The 17,388-nt window shown below is 36.5% G+C and overlaps 1 protein-coding gene across 1 annotated transcript in view; it reads left to right on the top strand.

The window, feature by feature from the left end:
- LOC127626985 (glutamate receptor ionotropic, NMDA 2C-like) overlaps positions 1 to 16,374 on the top strand; it is a 38,328-nt gene extending 21,954 nt beyond the window's left edge. Inside the window, exons 5-12 of the mRNA XM_052103164.1 lie at positions 5,397 to 5,565; positions 7,971 to 8,124; positions 8,635 to 8,760; positions 9,275 to 9,504; positions 10,957 to 11,117; positions 11,775 to 11,962; positions 12,880 to 13,112; positions 14,980 to 16,374. Of these exons, the coding sequence (XP_051959124.1) occupies positions 5,397 to 5,565; positions 7,971 to 8,124; positions 8,635 to 8,760; positions 9,275 to 9,504; positions 10,957 to 11,117; positions 11,775 to 11,962; positions 12,880 to 13,112; positions 14,980 to 16,374 (2,656 nt within the window). The remainder of the gene's footprint in view (positions 1 to 5,396; positions 5,566 to 7,970; positions 8,125 to 8,634; positions 8,761 to 9,274; positions 9,505 to 10,956; positions 11,118 to 11,774; positions 11,963 to 12,879; positions 13,113 to 14,979) is intronic.
- Positions 16,375 to 17,388: the final 1,014 nt, after the last annotated feature.

Raw genomic sequence — 17,388 nt, 5'->3', positions numbered from 1 at the left:
GGCGGAACCATTGCTATGTGTCCACCCGGAGTCATAACACTGACGCACACACCAGAACACACACACACAACAGAGATTCCGTGTGATGAAGAAAGGACCTGTTAATGTTATTTGTTGAACAAAACAAGCCCTAGATGGGGTTTGTGACAGAAATACACTACCAATCAAAAGTTTTGAAACACTTATTCTTTACTATATATATATATATATATATTTTTTTTCACATATTAGAATAATAGTAAAGTCATCAAAACTATGGAATAACATAAATGGAACAATGGGAATTATGTTGTGACTAAACAAAATCCAAAATATATAAAAACATATATTTTAGCATCTTCAAAGTAGTCATCCTTTGCTTAGAATTTGCAGACATGTACTCTTGACATTTTCTCAACCAACTTCTTGAGGTATCACCCTGGGATGCTTTTAAACAGTATTGAAGGAGTTCCCATCTATGTTGGGCACTTATTGGCTGCTTTTCTTTATTATTTGATCGAAGTCATCTATTTAAAAAAAAATAAAAATATTATAAAATGTTAGTTTTATCATGAAATAAATTAATATGGTGGAACATTTATATTTTTGTCTACAAAATTAATTTCAAAAATGTAATCATACGCCTTCAGATCAAAAAAGTTTTAAGATCATGAGAAACATTTCAGTCAAATGTTTCAAAACTTTTGACCGGTAGTGTAAGTACTTTACAGCCCCTGTTATGTGTCAATTAATTTCCACAGAAGCACGTCAATCTTTTACTATCACAAAAACGCTGTCTGCAGCATTTTCATTGGGAGTTCAAAGAGGTGCTTGATGCTGATATTGATGCCCTGACACAAATCATAAACACAGCTTTACGATTGCTGTAGCAAAGTGGATAGCCACAGCTTATTAATATTGTGGAGGAGTTTGAGAGATTTTCTGCCCATTACAATGAATATGCAACCTATGAAAGGGCTAGTTTTTTTAATTAGTCATCCTCCTACTTAGACCTATGTTTAATGTTACTTGAAACTGTTTTATTTTAGTGCATTTATATCTTTATACTGTGGAAGGTTTGAAAAATGTTAAAGGAAAAGTTCACCCAAAAATGTAAATTCTCTCATTATTCACTTACCTTGATGCCATCCCAGATGTCTTCCTTCAGCAGAACACAAATTAAGATTTTTAGAAGAAGATTTTTGGCATCAGGGTAAGTGAATAATTAGAGAATTTTCATTTTTGGGTGAACTATTCCTTTAATAAAGGAGTAAGTGTTACATATTATTTATTTTTTCTGCCCTTAAAAGCCAATAATGCATTTTGACAGGAAAAAAAGGATATTTAGTCAAATTTCACTACTTTCGAAACCTACAATTAATCCTAATTTAATAACTATGAAAATTTATGTGACTAATCATGATTAAAACGTGTAATGGACTGACAGCAGAAAAAAAAAAAAAAAAAAAAACCATAATACATTTTAGACAAGACTGACAAACACCCCTATTTAGCAATATGCCTTAGAAGTCACTTAACATATTCAACGTCTTACACTTTAATTTCAATTAAAATGTTACATTTGTGAGTTCTCTAAGAAATAAACCTCATTTAATTATTATATAAATAATTTAGTAATCTACTCCATAAAGAAACAAAGATGCACACAGATCCCCCAACCCCTCAAAACAAAATGGTTTTATAGTTATTTTATTTTACATTTTTTCAACATTTAAACCTTTAAATGAAAAAAAAAAACTTAAAGGAAAAGAGTGTAAAAAAAAACAGCAAATAAAGATTCTCACTTGGAATTTTAAAGGGCTAAAAAAATGGAAATGAAATACAACTTAAGCACCTTGTAGATTCCCAAATCCCGCTCTGAAATGTATTCCTCTTGTGAAGGCCACCAAGTCTCATCTGCATTTACCAGAGGGCCTTAATAACTTAAAAAGCAGCTCATTGGATTGAAGACCTTAGTCTACCCTAAACCTATTATTAGAAATTGTTTTGCTCATTCCAGCAATTAATTCCCCAGCCCCCTCTTGCCCTAGGCATAAACTCATAAAATCTTCAACCCCCTTATCCGACCTGTGCCTATGAGTGAAATTCCTCGACAGGAACAAGAAAATAGTGGCATTCCAAAAGTCTTTTGTTCCTGAAAGATAACTGAAAGCAGCTTCAGTGAATTCTGCAGCTCTAAAGGTAATACATGGTGAGTGAGGAGCATGATGCACCCAGAGAGAGAGAGAGATGACAGACTCATTATGGCACCATGCTGAGGGGAGAGAGTGTAAATAAATCATAAAGCAGAGTAATCACCCCTCGGGGAGCATGTGATGGCTGAGGGGGAAACAATGATCAATAATTGTAATGGTGACGTTCTGCTCTGGGCCATTCACACACCTTCATGCTAATTGGCACTGGTGCTCATAAAGTTCAGCAAAAGTGTGACAACTGTTTTTAATTGGACCTGTGATAACAATGGGCATTTGATATGAGAGAATTAAGCTCAATTGACAGCATTTGTGGAATAATGTTGATTAGAATGAAAATTAATTGTAACACTTATATCGAAAATCTGGGTTACTGTGAGGCACTTGTAATGGAAGTGAATGAGGCCAATCCATAAATTTTAAAATACTCAAAATTTTCAAAAGTATAGCCACAAGAAGTAAACAATATGCATGTTAACATGATTTTAGTGTGATAAAATTGCATGCTAACCTTTTCTGTGTGAAGTTATATCCTTTGTTGCCATGACGACATAATGGCATAAACCCGGTAATCCTGCAAAAACAATGATTTAAACAACTTTACAGCTCAAATAATACACACATTTTAACAGGTTGAATGAATGTAAGAGCTTTTATAAAATTATAGATTTCTGCCTTTAAACCCTTAAAAAATATGCCCATATGCGAGTGCCTCACTTTAACCTTTATTTTTGCTTATTTTAAAGAAGGTATGAGTTGAATTTAATTGTTGTGGTAATTAACATTTGCCACATACAAATGAAAGTTGTCCTACTTCAAAATGTGCTACATGACAATGCAATACATGGGATGAGCCATTGTACATCTCTTATCCATCTGTAATGGTTTCCATTATGACAGTACACCTATGATAACCGAGATCCATATTACTCGCTTTATTTTAATTAACTTGGTTTAAAGGAGAAATAATTGATTGGCACTCCCTTGACAGGGAGGTTTGTGTCCCAATGTCCATTATCCCAGAAAACAGACTGGTGCACTTTGACACCAACTTCCTCTTCATCACTATCCCTTGTGCTTTGCGTGTGTGTGTTTGTTTGACTGATTTAAACATCTCACCCTCAATTCACAGCCCACTTAACCCAAAGTGCCAGGGCCGTGTGCAGGTGTTGAGACAGGGTAGCAGAGAAACCAGCTTGTTTATGTTACGTCCAGACTATTTGGAGTCTCTCATCTTTGCAAACACTTCATTTGTCTTTCTTTGTTATGGTTGCTGCCAGTGTGGCGCACGCTGCCTTGCCATTCCTCCATCCAAGTTCACTCCGCCTACAGCTCATTACTCTGGAGGTCTAGGGGAGGTTAGAGGTGATGTATCATTATTGCTCTCTGAGTTTCTCTGCTGAGTGCCGCCAGCATCTAACGGCTAATGGAGGCCATCACTTTGTTTTGGATGTGTGTTTTTTATGAAAGCATACAACCAAGGTTTATTTATTTATTTATTTTAGTCTTGGTTTTGGGCTACAAGGTTTTTAAATTGAAGCAGTTTGGAGAGAAGTACAACTGTTTGTTTTCTTTTCCTACAATTTATCTACTAGCAATTGCATATTGATATGAGTAAACATTATTATGTTGTCTTTTTTTATAAATGATGTTGAAATTAAATTACATTTTGCGATTTAAATTTAAAATGGGTCTTCTGTTAGTTCAACCCAAAACTTTAATTCTGTTATAATTTACATCTTTTCCAAACCTTTATGGTTTCCTTTCTCCTACTGACCATAAAAAGAGATGTTAAGCAGGATGTTCACAATGCTCTTTACTGTACAATTAAAGTGAAGGTGTCCAGGAGGTTTCAAGCTCCAGTAATGACCAAAAAAACATAAAAATATGTTTGTGTGCTATATTACACGTCTTTTGAAGTCATACGATAGCTTTGCATGAGGAACAGATACAAATTTGGTGAATGACAACTTGAACTTTGGCTATCAAAGCTATTAAATTACATACGGAATAGCAGCATGGTACAGGAATTTGTCAACACAGTTAAAAACAAAACATTGCCGCCTTGTGCAGACTGCTATGAAAATAATAGGATGGATAGAAAACAGATCCATTCAAGTTTTTTAGCAACTGGTATTGAGGCAGACCCAAGGAATTATATATGACCAGTCACATTTTTTGAATGAGGAATTCAGTATTTTCCCCTCTGGGAGATGATATAGAATCCCTATTAGTAGGACAAATCGTTTTAGGAATTAATTTGTGCCTACCTCAATCAGACTTTTAAATAAGACCATTTGAAACTTATATTTTAATGGTGTTTAGTGTTTTTTATATTTGATTTGTATTGTGTTGTATTGGGACGTTGTAACTATTTAATATTTTTTTGAGTGTGTCTTAACGTGTGTGTTATGGCTGTGGTGTATGTAGTCCAAAACAAATTTCCCACAAGGGACAATAAAGTATACTCAACTCAGCTAAATGGCTTCAGAAGACTTTAAATATAGCATGTCAAATGGACTACTTACAGTATACAGTGCTTTACTATGGTTTTTGCAGCTTGACAGTTCCAGGAAACAATTCTCTGTATTCTTAGTATGGAAAAAAGCATCTAAACATCTCCTTTTGTGTTCCACATAAGAGAAAAAATCATACAGGTTTGTGAAGACATAAGGGTGAGAAAATTATGACAGAATTAAAAGTTCCCAGTGAACTTATTCCTTTAAGAATGAATTGGCTGGTGCTGTGGTTGGAACTTCTATTTTATTGACTTGAAGATGTATGACATGCAGGTCAGTAAAAGAGAAAAGCCCTTAGATGTGTAATGGCATTTTACCTCTGTAAGTGAAGTCTTTTAATGTTCTTCTTGTCCATTATTGGCTCTTAATCCTATTATGGCAAGCACAAGTCATTTTCTCTCTCCATTTGCATGTCTGTATTAGTCTAGTCAGTTACCAGCCACAATTAATTAGCCTTTCTGTCAGTAATCTCTCTTTTAGATCTGTGTCACAACAAATGTTTTGCCCTTGAATCATACGCGCTGATCCACTTAGCAAATGTTTAATCAGAGTGTGTGAAACGAATGTCTAAATCCCCCTTACATGGGGATAAATAATGGTAGAATTTTCTTTTTTAGGTCAATTATTCCTTTATCCTTGACTAATTAAATTTGTTGTAAATGTTTGACCATTTTTCTTTGTGCAGTTTAACCGGTCACAATGAGCCTTACATCAAACTCTGCTGCAAAGGCTTCTGCATAGACATCCTGAAGAAGCTCTCACGAACCATCAAATTTTCATACGACCTTTATCTGGTAACCAATGGGAAACATGGAAAGATGGTTCGTGGTGTCTGGAATGGGATGATTGGAGAGGTATGAAATGGCACATTCTCTCAATCTCTCTTTTTTCTCACATAAATGCACTCACACTTCAAACAAGGGAATTCATGGAGGAAAACTGGCTTTAAAATGCACTCTCGACACTTTCCATCCTATGATCTCCTGCTGTGTGTACTGTCACTTAAGCCAGTGGTTAAGTGTCTTCCACAGCTGTTGATCACTTGCATCTGATCGCACGCTGATGAGTTTAAAGATAGCAAACCCTTGCTCCCATACAGTACAGGGCATAAATGCTTTTCGCACCAGCTGAGTAGTTCATTAAATTAGATAAATAATTATTATTTAATAGTAAGACATTCAAGTTTGACATCTGTGTGATGTGAGGAATTGCCATTTATGAGGTTGATTGAGGGTGGTTGCAAAACAAATCTGTCAACCCTGATTTGTGATGTAACATGTTTTGTGATGACAGACCTAGGGGTTCATGTCCTTTTCCATTCCTACATTTTTAATCCAAAGCTAATAATAGCCAGAGTGGTTTCCATTCCCCTTTTTGATTTGTAACTTGTAGCCCCTAAAAAATGTCAAAATAATAATAATAATAATTTTTAGACCAAATGATTTATTCTAAAATTGTATGTCCACATACAGACAGTGGGACAAAGTTGTGAATTTTGAAATAATACCAAGCAATTGAAATGTTTTTATCAAATTGTTTATTATGTTTCCAGGAATGTTGGTTATTCATGTTTTTAAGACATTACATCAGAAATGAGCATAAATAATTTTGATTCAAAGTAACGTCCTGTATCATCAAATCACTGCGAACCATGTTAAAATACAAATTTGCATGAAAAAATCAGAATCTATGTACTGAGTACCATTTCTCAATGTCTGCCAAACATGTTGAGTGGACCAAACATCATCTGCAGCCTGAAACTGTACTTTTGACCAGATGTTAGGAATTAATGCACTTTGCTGCATAGAAAATCTATAGAATACTCCCTTGCTCCCTAATTAGGGAATTACGTAACCTCCAGTGTGCTGTCTGTCTGCACTGGTCTTAGAACAGTTTGAAATGCAAATAATTTTTATCCTAACTCTATACAACAAAATTTTCCAGTTTTTGGATTTTTCCACTGATTCTAAATGTGATAATGCACAGTGAATATAGGATATTTTCAGAAAAATTTGTCTATATTCCACATACATGGCCATTGTGTTTAATAGCTTGCCGTATTGCGAAAACATTTATGAATTTTTTTTTCATAAAAAATGGCATATCGGAGGAAATTAGAGACTCGTTTGACTTAAACAGGTTTTAATGTGAAACCTTAATGAGGGTTCTTCCCAGATGTAGTTTTGTTGCCGTTTCTCCAAATGACAAACCTAGCTGTGATCGGTGCCATGTTGTTTTGTCACATGATTCATTTGTCAAAAGTTGAACTCTTTTATGACTGACTAGAGTCTCCTAAAATGATATTAGTTTGTTCAAATACAATCAAATTCTGCATAGCCTATAGCGAAGCCAAAACACAATGTCCAAGAATGTAGACACAGGGTCTCAGGATGTTAAGTATTATTTTTGGAAATGTGTAATGACCATGCAGCAACATCTTCTTATCGAATAAAAATATATCCACCTTAAGCGAGCACATACATTTTTTATGTGCATTTTGGAGATTTTATTTTTATCTTGGTGTTTTCATCTGGTATTTTTTAAACGATAACCTCAAATTTGCATTAAGATATATGAATGGAAAACCAGCTATTTTCTTTCAGACCTTCAAAGTACAAAGTACATATTTTGCTGGTAATCATGAGTAAAAAATACTATTAAAAAGCTAAAAAAGCTAATTAATTTGTGCTCCTACAACTCTTACTTAACTTACATTAAACAGGCAATGAAATATGTTTCAGTGCAAAATGTAATTGGCTACAACTTTGTTCATTTGGACCTGGAAAGAGCTAACACTAACCCTTCAATCACATCATTTCCGTTATAACGCAATACTTTTTAATGACAACTATCGCTGAAATTGAATGAGTTTAACTTGAGGTGGAACATGGTCGACAATCAGTATATAAACTACACTGAAATGCCTAATTTAACCATAAATACTCAAATTTAAAATGTGACCATTTTGGGTAACAGGTTTCAGTTTAAAATATGTTGTGTCTGAGAGGCATAATAAGAGGTTTACAGGTTTACAGGTTTACATGCAAAAATTGTGCATGCACATTATTTTAATGGGGGAAAAAAATCCCATCTCTTGAAATCATCTGCCTTTTTTAATTCTAAGAAAAACATTTTCATTTTACATTAAAATACTTACTGTTAGAATAGAATGTTAAAACATTTTACACCTCAGAGTTCAGTAATATGGCATGGTTAGAATGGGTAATGACATGGCTGCCCATTTTTCTCCTTGTTCAAGGTCTTCTACCATCGAGCGGACATGGCTATTGGCTCTCTTACCATCAATGAGGAGCGGTCAGAGATTGTTGACTTTTCAGTGCCGTTCGTGGAGACTGGAATCAGTGTTATGGTGGCCAGAAGCAATGGAACAGTCTCACCCTCTGCATTTCTAGGTGAGAAATTTTCATTAGTTGTCCATTTCCAAGCCACTCTCACACAGACTGTTAGATATGCTTCCAGACAGTCTAGAATATTTGAATATTTTAAAACTTAGAGTAAAGAGAATAATACCTAGACAGGAAAAACTTTTTCTACTGAATCTCTAACTGTGCCCTGCTGAAAAAATAGCTTAAACCAGCATAAAATGGTTCGCTGGTTTTAGCTGGTCTGATTCTGCTGCGTTTTTGAGTCCAGCTGGACCATCTTAAACCAGCTAAGGCCAACAACCTTAGGCTGGTTTATACAATTTTTTTAGCAGGGTGCACACAAGCATAGAGAATGAAGCATTTTGTCTCTGCTAAACAATGTGTTCATTATTCACACTAATTGAATAGAATCTGACAAACACAAACATAAATAATGTACATGACTGCATCAACAATAGTGATTTTCGTGTTGTTATGAGTATAAGAATTTCTTCTCCATCTGAATGTATGTATTGCTTCATATTCTCTGTCTTTCAGAGCCTTACAGTCCAGCCGTGTGGGTTATGATGTTCGTAATGTGCCTGACTGTTGTGGCAGTCACTGTCTTCGTCTTTGAGTACTTCAGTCCTGTTGGATACAACCGGAGCCTTGTCAGTGCCAAAGGTCAGCCTTGGTTTTTTAAGCAGTCTTTACTCTATCAGGCACCAAGCTCTGGGAAAGAAAGAATAGTAGTGGGACTAGTCTAATCAATCCACATGAACCGAGCTGACAGGGTGTGTACTTGTCTCCGAGTGTAAAAGGTCATTTTTCGGAGGTTTAATTAAAGTTTGTCGCTTTGCTAATTTGACTTTGATTGATTGCTTGCCTTTTCTGTAGCACACACGAACCACATTCAGTACTGATGTCAAGGTGGAACTTGAAAAGCAAGTCCTACCAATTGTTCACAGCATTTAATAATTTCGCACATGTGTCCTTATCTGTGACTAATTAAATTCCAATATCCAACAGAACATCTGTTATATAGGGTGCATATTTGTTGTGCTTGGTATTGTCAGCATTAACCACAACTGCTTAGCTTAACATATCACACATTATGAACTTTACATTTTCATTTTCATTATATTTTATCAAAATAATGTATGGTTCCTCATATTCTTTCTCGCTTATTCTTTTATAGCCCCTGGAGGTCCCACCTTCACCATCGGGAAGTCTGTCTGGCTCCTGTGGGGAATTGTTTTCAACAACTCTGTTCCAATTGAAAACCCCAAAGGCACAACCAGCAAAATTATGGTCCTGGTCTGGGCTTTCTTTGCTGTCATCTTTCTCGCTAGCTACACTGCCAATTTAGCTGCCTTCATGATCCAAGAGCAGTACATTGACACTGTGTCTGGACTTAGTGACAAAAAGGTGAGACAGATGTGTGTATTGTAAATTAGGTGTATAACAGTTGACAGTAAAGGCCTTGCCACATCAAGTAGTAATTTTTGGCATGATAAACATTCACAAAACAATTTTACAATGAAACAAATTTCTATGAAACACACCAAGTCTGAATTATCATACTATAATGATCTGAAAACATTTTATTCAGAGGCCAAACTTTTTTAATTTATTTTTCAAGTAGTTCATACAGGTATCAAAACTTTTTAGAAGGCAAAGTTAATTCAGCAGAAGTTTCATAGCAATATTAATAAACTGGCACCTTTCAGAGTTAACTGTCACTAATGTCTCACGATGAGTGATATTTGGGTTCATTATTTTGTTTAAGAAAACCATAAGCCACAGAACTCCATTAGCAAATTATGCAAATTAGAAATTAACTTTACCTGAGGGAGCAACAGCAATAGATTAATCACTCATAGATAAAACGAAAAAACAAAACAATAAGCGCTTGGAGCCAGACTAATGGGTTTGCTTTTTGCGAGCAGCAATACATTTAATCAATAAGGTGCGGGAGGCTGTGCTATACTGTGAATATCGTCACATCCAAAGGTATTGTTTGGCATGACATGCAGCATTCACAATATAGCATTCCCTTCAAGTGCCTTATTGCTTTGATTAAATGTAATAAATAATAAATATGTAATGTAAATACACAATAACTACACATAACACTGCAAAAAAACTTTATATATTAAAAAAATTCTTGCCAATGGGGTAAGAATAATCAACTTAATTTGAAGAGAAAACAAGTATATTTTTCTTACTCCACTGGAAATTCTATATTTTTTCTTATTTTAAGCATACAATTCACAATATCCTTCTTAAGTAAATGTATCTTATTTTAGAGGTATTTTTAGACAACAGTACTGATTAAAGAAATAGGTAACACATTATAATTATGGTCCGTCATTAATAGGTAACTATGCAGGAATTAATGCAGGACAAATTAGTAGTTCTACAGTAACACTTTAGTTACTACTATTAACTAACATGGAAACATGGTTAAACCAATCATTATGTAATAGCGAACTGATGAGGTAGTTCACTGTTAGTTAATCAATAATTACTGAATTCAGTTTTCCTCATTGAGAACTATCAATTAACTATGGCTAATTTAAAATAACTACTAATTATTTACTAATCAAAACATTAACATTAAATGCAGGAACTTTAAATGTATGTACATAATAAATACATTGTAGCAAATGCTTAAATAAATAGTAGATAAAGACACCTAACATAAAGTTGGTCCATGTAATTTTACAAAGCTTGTTTAATTTTCTTTTTGAAGGTCAATACCTACCAGGCATTAGGTGACTGTACAGCTGTGTTGATCTACAGCTGTATTATTAAGGTTAATCCACAACCTGGCTCAGCCAAACAAATGAAATGTAAAAATGTGTCCTTTTGTTTCAGTTTCAAAAACCACAGGAACATTATCCTCCTTTTCGCTTCGGGACTGTCCCAAACGGCAGCACTGAGAGGAACATTCGAAGCAATTACCCCGACATGCACACCCACATGATAAAATACAACCAGAAGGGAGTGGAGGAAGCACTCAACAGCCTTAAAACAGGGTGGGCTTCAACAACTTTTTGTCTGTTTGTGTATACGCTCTTAGCTATATTTTTAGGAAAGTTAGATACATCTGGGAAACCCTGCCTTTTTGGGACACTTTTGGACATCCTTAATTGTAAAATAGATTAATAAATAAAGCAAATACAGATTTTTACATTTTTCATACGCAACATTTTTATTTGAGTAGTGGTGATAGGTGGTGGATTAGGGTGAGTCTGTAATAATTATAATTAACTTTATATTGCAACAATGGAAGTCTATAGTATGCCCACATTTGAATAGCTAAATGCATGTTTATGTGCGTAAGAGCTCTGATCCCTTACCAAAAAGGACTGTGTTGCTACCATGGTACACCTAATCTAATGTGCTTTAAATAATTTGGTGCAATATGAAAAAACCAACAACAACATAAAAGTACCTTGATACTTTATTGTTTGTGATTGGTCATTGGCATCATTTAGAAACTATTTGGTCAAACATTTGGTCTGAAGGTCAGTGAAACTGGCGGGGAAACAGTCAAGCATAAATAATGTATTTTCCACCATCCATCAAGGGAAATAGAAGTTGTTATTAACAAAATGCAAATTATTTACTTGACATAATTACGTGTAATTATTAAACCATTTGCCTTGGACTCATTTCTCTTCTCTGTGTAGGAAGCTGGACGCCTTCATATATGATGCAGCAGTTCTTAATTATATGGCTGGCAAGGACGAGGGCTGCAAACTGGTCACCATTGGTAGTGGGAAGGTGTTTGCTACAACGGGCTACGGCATTGCCCTGCAGAAGGACTCCCATTGGAAGCGCCCCATAGACCTGGCTCTACTCCAGTTCCTGGGAGACGGTAAATCGCTGTTAGGGGCCCGGAACTTGTCCACACTTAATATCCTCTACCCCAGTATGGAAGCTATCACATAAAGCCTTATTACTTAATGTGTTGAGAATTGAGAGGTTATGTCAATGCAAACTACAGACATCAGAAAACCTCTGCTAATTAAGATGGAACCTCAAAGGTGACTGATTTTGGAACGCTGTACGTAGATAGCAACTCCACAAATTGACAATTTTCACATTTCCGTGTTTGGAATGGGAAAGTAAACTATAGCGGGTTAAACTTCTATAGAGGTACATGGGAGACCATAGAAATTATTATTTTTGCACTTCCATTTGCTCTAACAGCAAAAGAAAAGAGAGATGGATTACAACAGTCAGAAGAGAAAATATATTTGAAACCCATCGCAGCAGTGTTGACTAGTTTTTTTAAAGTGAATCCTAGGGTAATTAAAATATAAAACTTTAAAAATAATAATATAAATATAAAAAATTGTTAGATTTACCCTGCTAAATTAAGATGAAATATGTGAACACAGCCTGTGAAAAGAATCCACAGCATTCTGAATTGGAGACTCGATTCCAACTGAGTTTGAATTTAACATTTTGTTATGTCAAAAACATGTACTATTAAAGATGAAAATACAAATAGCCCATTTTTAATTTGATTAAACTATTTTTATTAATACCTTTAAGTATATTTAGAGCTTAAATATTATCTGTGTAATTTATAAAACATGTAAAGTATTAAAAATTTCATAGGTAGTGAACATACAGTATGATGGCTTGTAATGCTGTCTAGGCAGGCAGATGACTAGGTTACTGTATGTATGTTTTTCTTTAAATATCCACTTGTTTCTGTCATCATTGTATAGTTTGTGGCAGCCACTGTTTCTGGTACTATTCCTGACCCCATTTCCTTTCATGCAGGGGACACACAGAGACTGGAGACAGTATGGCTGTCTGGAATATGCCAGAATGAGAAAAATGAGGTCATGAGCTCCAAACTGGACATAGACAACATGGCAGGTGTTTTCTACATGTTGCTAGTGGCCATGGGCCTCAGCCTACTGGTCTTTGCTTGGGAACATCTACTCTACTGGAAACTCAGGCACTCTGTACACAAGTCTGACCACTTAGATTTTCTGCTGGCCATTAGCAGGGTAAGACAGCATTGCTAAATTACATTCCAAAGCAGTCCTTTGTGTTTTAAATCCTTTTGTTCAGACAATGTGTTTATTATAATACTGTAAAGGGGTAAAATGGGCCAGGAGGAGGCGGGCACTGGCTGAACATTGAAAATCGTTTTTAATGAAAACTTAAAAAGACGTAAACATAAACACACATGGCAGCTGCGGGTGGCTTTCTCTTTCGAACTGCCGCATCCGGCTCAGCTTTATCGCTCTCCTTGGCTGATTAGCCCGATTGGGGGCCGGCCGTGTGCACTCACGGCCCAGCCTCCGCCCTTGCCCTCCTCCTCGTCACAAATAAACTGTATAATACTTAAAGTAATATTCCGATTTCAATACAAGCTAAGCTCAATCAACAGTATGTGTGGTATAATGTTGATTACCACAATCATAATGTTGATTATTTAGACTTGTCCCTCATTTTCTTAAAAAAATAAAAATAAAATAAATCTGGGTTATAGTGAGACACTTACAATGGAAGTGAGGGGACCTATACATAACATTTTCCACAAAATGTAAACAATGTGTTAACATGATTTTATTGTGATAAAATCGCTTGCTAACCTTTTCTCTGAAGAGTTGTATCCAATTGAATAACTCAGTTGCCATGACGACCTAACACTGTAAACCCTAAAACGACCACAAAAATGACAAATTAAACAACTTCACATCTCAAATAACACATGAGTATAAAAGTGCTTTTATAAAATTACTGTAACCTCGATTTTTTTATAAATTCAGTTTTGTGGAAATCGACATTGTGCCACAAATGCTGTCGACTGAGTTAAACATGCATTGAACCTGGAATATTTCTATAAGGTTATTCTACACTCACTGAGCACTTTATTGTGAACTCTATGGTCCTCAAAAGTGGCTGAAGTGGTCTTCTCTGTTGTAGCCCATCCACCTCAAGGTTCGATATGTTGTGCATTCTGAAATGATATTCTTAGTTACCATAGCCTTTCGGTCAGCTCAAACAGTCGCTCACTGGATGTTTTTTGTTTCTAACACCATTCTGAGTAAACTGTAGAGACTGAATATCCCAGAAGATCAGCAGACACAGAAATACTCAAACCAGCCCATCTAGTACCAACAATAATGCCATGGTCGAAATCAATGAGATCACATTTTTCCCCAATGTGATGGTTAATGGGAACATTAACTGAAACTCATGACCTGTATTTTAATGATTTTATGCATTGCACTGCTGCCACACAATTGGCTGATTAGATAATTGCATGAATAAGTAGGGTCTTAATAAATAAAGTGTTCATTGAGTGTATACTCATTGGGCAAAAAAGTATTCTATTAGTCTTCCTAAAAATAATGACAAAATGCAATGACATTTTTGATCTGCTAAGGTATTCTACTATCTATCTTGACCTAGTAGAACTATGCTAGCTGGAGAGCATTGATGAATGGTTTACCTACTGGTGTGTTGTCCACCTGAAAGTTGACAACCTTCTGCAAAAATGGCACAAACATTACAAAAAAGGATTTTTCCCCCGAAATTCAAAATGTGAGGGCAAAATATGCCCTCTTTCTGACACTGGTATAAACGCACAAAGGGAGCAAATTCGTTCAGGAGAAAAAATGGTGGTTTCTTTCATTTTATAAATAAGGCTTTTATAATTATAAACCTTTTGTTATCACATTATTTTGGTAAACATGATCAAATAATTGACCATAAGGGAGCACATTAAACATTGACTGGAAACAATAAACATATCCTTCTCTGTTACTAAAACATCATTTGGTATATTAATCATTATAATGGACAGAATTATAGCTGTGACACAAATTAATCCAATTTAATTCATTATATTGCTTTATCTTTCAGGGCATATACAGCTGCTTTAATGGTGTTGAAGATATTGGCAGAGCTGCCAGCATACAAAATCCAGACATTACCGTCAATTATGCACAGGCCAACATGCTGAAAATGCTGCAAACAGCCAAGGATATCGTATCATCTGCCAAGGTGGAGAACTCTTTGGATAATGCCACAAAGACCATTGAGAACTGGAGCCGACACAGTGGCACGCTGCCAGCACGTATTCCACAGGTGATCACGACTGAAAAAGTTCCCGGTCACTTCTCTTACATTACAAACGTTACAGAGATACCTCATATGCAGCATTCCATAACTGCTCCTTTCACACAACAACATAGCAAAACCACAAGTTCACCAGCACCACCAATGGGAAACCACAGAGTCCTAACACGCCCCACTCCTCTCCGGTACACTCTGCCCACCAGAACCAGGGGTTTGTATGATGGGATGCTCCCAGTATCCTGTCTAAGCACTCCTCATATAGCCATGCATGATCCTCATTTTGATCTGGACCATCCTGGTTCTTCCTTTATTCCATATAGAGACCTACAATTGCCAGACATCTACACTGAGCACCACAAGTCTTGTCATGATTTCGCCAATGGTGTCAGGCAGAAAAAGAGACCATATAGTTTCATCATGGAGTCCATGGATCTAAGGGGGCTTCATGATTATAAAGACCAAAGAACGTGTCATGCAGATGCAAATAATTTAGCAGAAAACCACCCGTCATCCTCCTTCAGGGACAATCCTTTCATACCAGCTGACACAGCATGCAATTCCTGCATCAAAACGTACAATGACCCAACACTGGATGACATACCTTTGATAGGGAAAGGGAAGCTTCAACGTAGACCATCGTTCCTGAAATCCACTTGGGGCCCCGACAGAGTCCGGTTCCCAGGTGAAAGGCCTTCAGCCACAGCCTCCTCACGAGTAACTATACCTGATCTGTTCCCTTGTGTGGATGTACACGGACGGGTGAGAAATGCTCAGTGTTGTACCCAACCAATGGATCACAACTACCTTTACCCCTTCAGGCGACCCTCAAGAAAAGGTCAGAAGCTGAGACACACACAGTCGACCAGGCTTCCCTCCTACAAGGAGGCGGTTTACCACACTTCAGCAGCTGTTAGGAGGGCCTCCAGCATGGTGTACAGACCGTACCCCTACCCTGAGCTGCCAGTCTACCAGAGCCCACTGCCATATGGACCAGCTGAATTGTGCAACATCTTCCCCTGCATGGGACATCTCAGTAACAATGTATATGGAGGGCACAGGGCATCCACACACCTACAAGATGACCATCTAGTGCCTGTCCTAGGCAGCAGGGTGGTTCATAGCAGCCCCATTGTGCCCATGACATGGGGCAGAATTTCCAGCCTGGAGTCAGAGGTGTGAACTAAGCCTTCCATATGCCAAACCGTATTTTCAGCTCGATGACCAACAAGCTTCTACTGACCAATAAAATGACTTGGCCTTTTAAGGAATAGTTCAACCAAAATGTATCATTCTCTCATCATTTACTTATCCGCATACTGCAAATCCATTTAACTTGCTGCCATCTGTGGAGCACAAACAAAGATTTTTTTGAAGATTGTATTAGGTGTTTTTTTCTGATGGGGATCAAAACTATCAAGCTACAAAAACTGTAAAGGTCCAAAACCATAAAAAATAGATCAAAATGTATGTCCTTATTCAAACAAATCTTGTCATCGCACTCTCCTTGAGAGAAGCTCGTTCACAGCACACTTCCTTGCACTTTATCCATGTGTGGTGTTCACAAATCAGACACAGTGCTGGCAGGTTCACGATTTTTACACCTAAGCTGTAGTCATGCTGTAGAGTCAGTCCAAACTGAATTTCAAATAAAAACAACTTAAAAAGTGAGTTACGAATCATGACAAATTATTTTTGAGCCCCACAACTTTCAGCCATCCGAATTTCTCACTGTGGAGGGCAGCCGTGGGCTGTGCAGAAGTCTAGGCCTTCAGTGTGATTCATGCAATTAAGAAAACACAGTTTCACAATGAATAAGATGCCGTATGCCATATATTACGTGGCTGTCAACTAGTAATACCAACTGACTTTTTAAAAACACGTCCACACACAAAAGCCAGAACTTGAAACTTAAAGCATTTAAGCTTAATGCTCAAGCATGCCTAATTTTAACTGCAGCATGACTGTTTTGTGAAATGAATCATAATGTTTCAGTTGAATCTACCAAGGAGGTCTATAATACCTGGAAAAATATATCGAATCATTTTTGCGATTTCAATTTCGCTTGCAACAAATTTTGTATCGTCAGGGTACACGTTTATGTTGCATTCCATTCAAGTTTGATGTGGGATATTCCTACTTGATATCTCTGACCATAAATGCATTCCATTCCCCGATATTCAGAACTGCAATGCT

The sequence above is a fragment of the Xyrauchen texanus genome, chromosome 33, assembly GCF_025860055.1.
Source record: "Xyrauchen texanus isolate HMW12.3.18 chromosome 33, RBS_HiC_50CHRs, whole genome shotgun sequence".
Taxonomy (NCBI): Eukaryota; Metazoa; Chordata; class Actinopteri; order Cypriniformes; family Catostomidae; genus Xyrauchen; species Xyrauchen texanus.
This window is presented reverse-complemented; position numbering and strand designations above follow the sequence as displayed.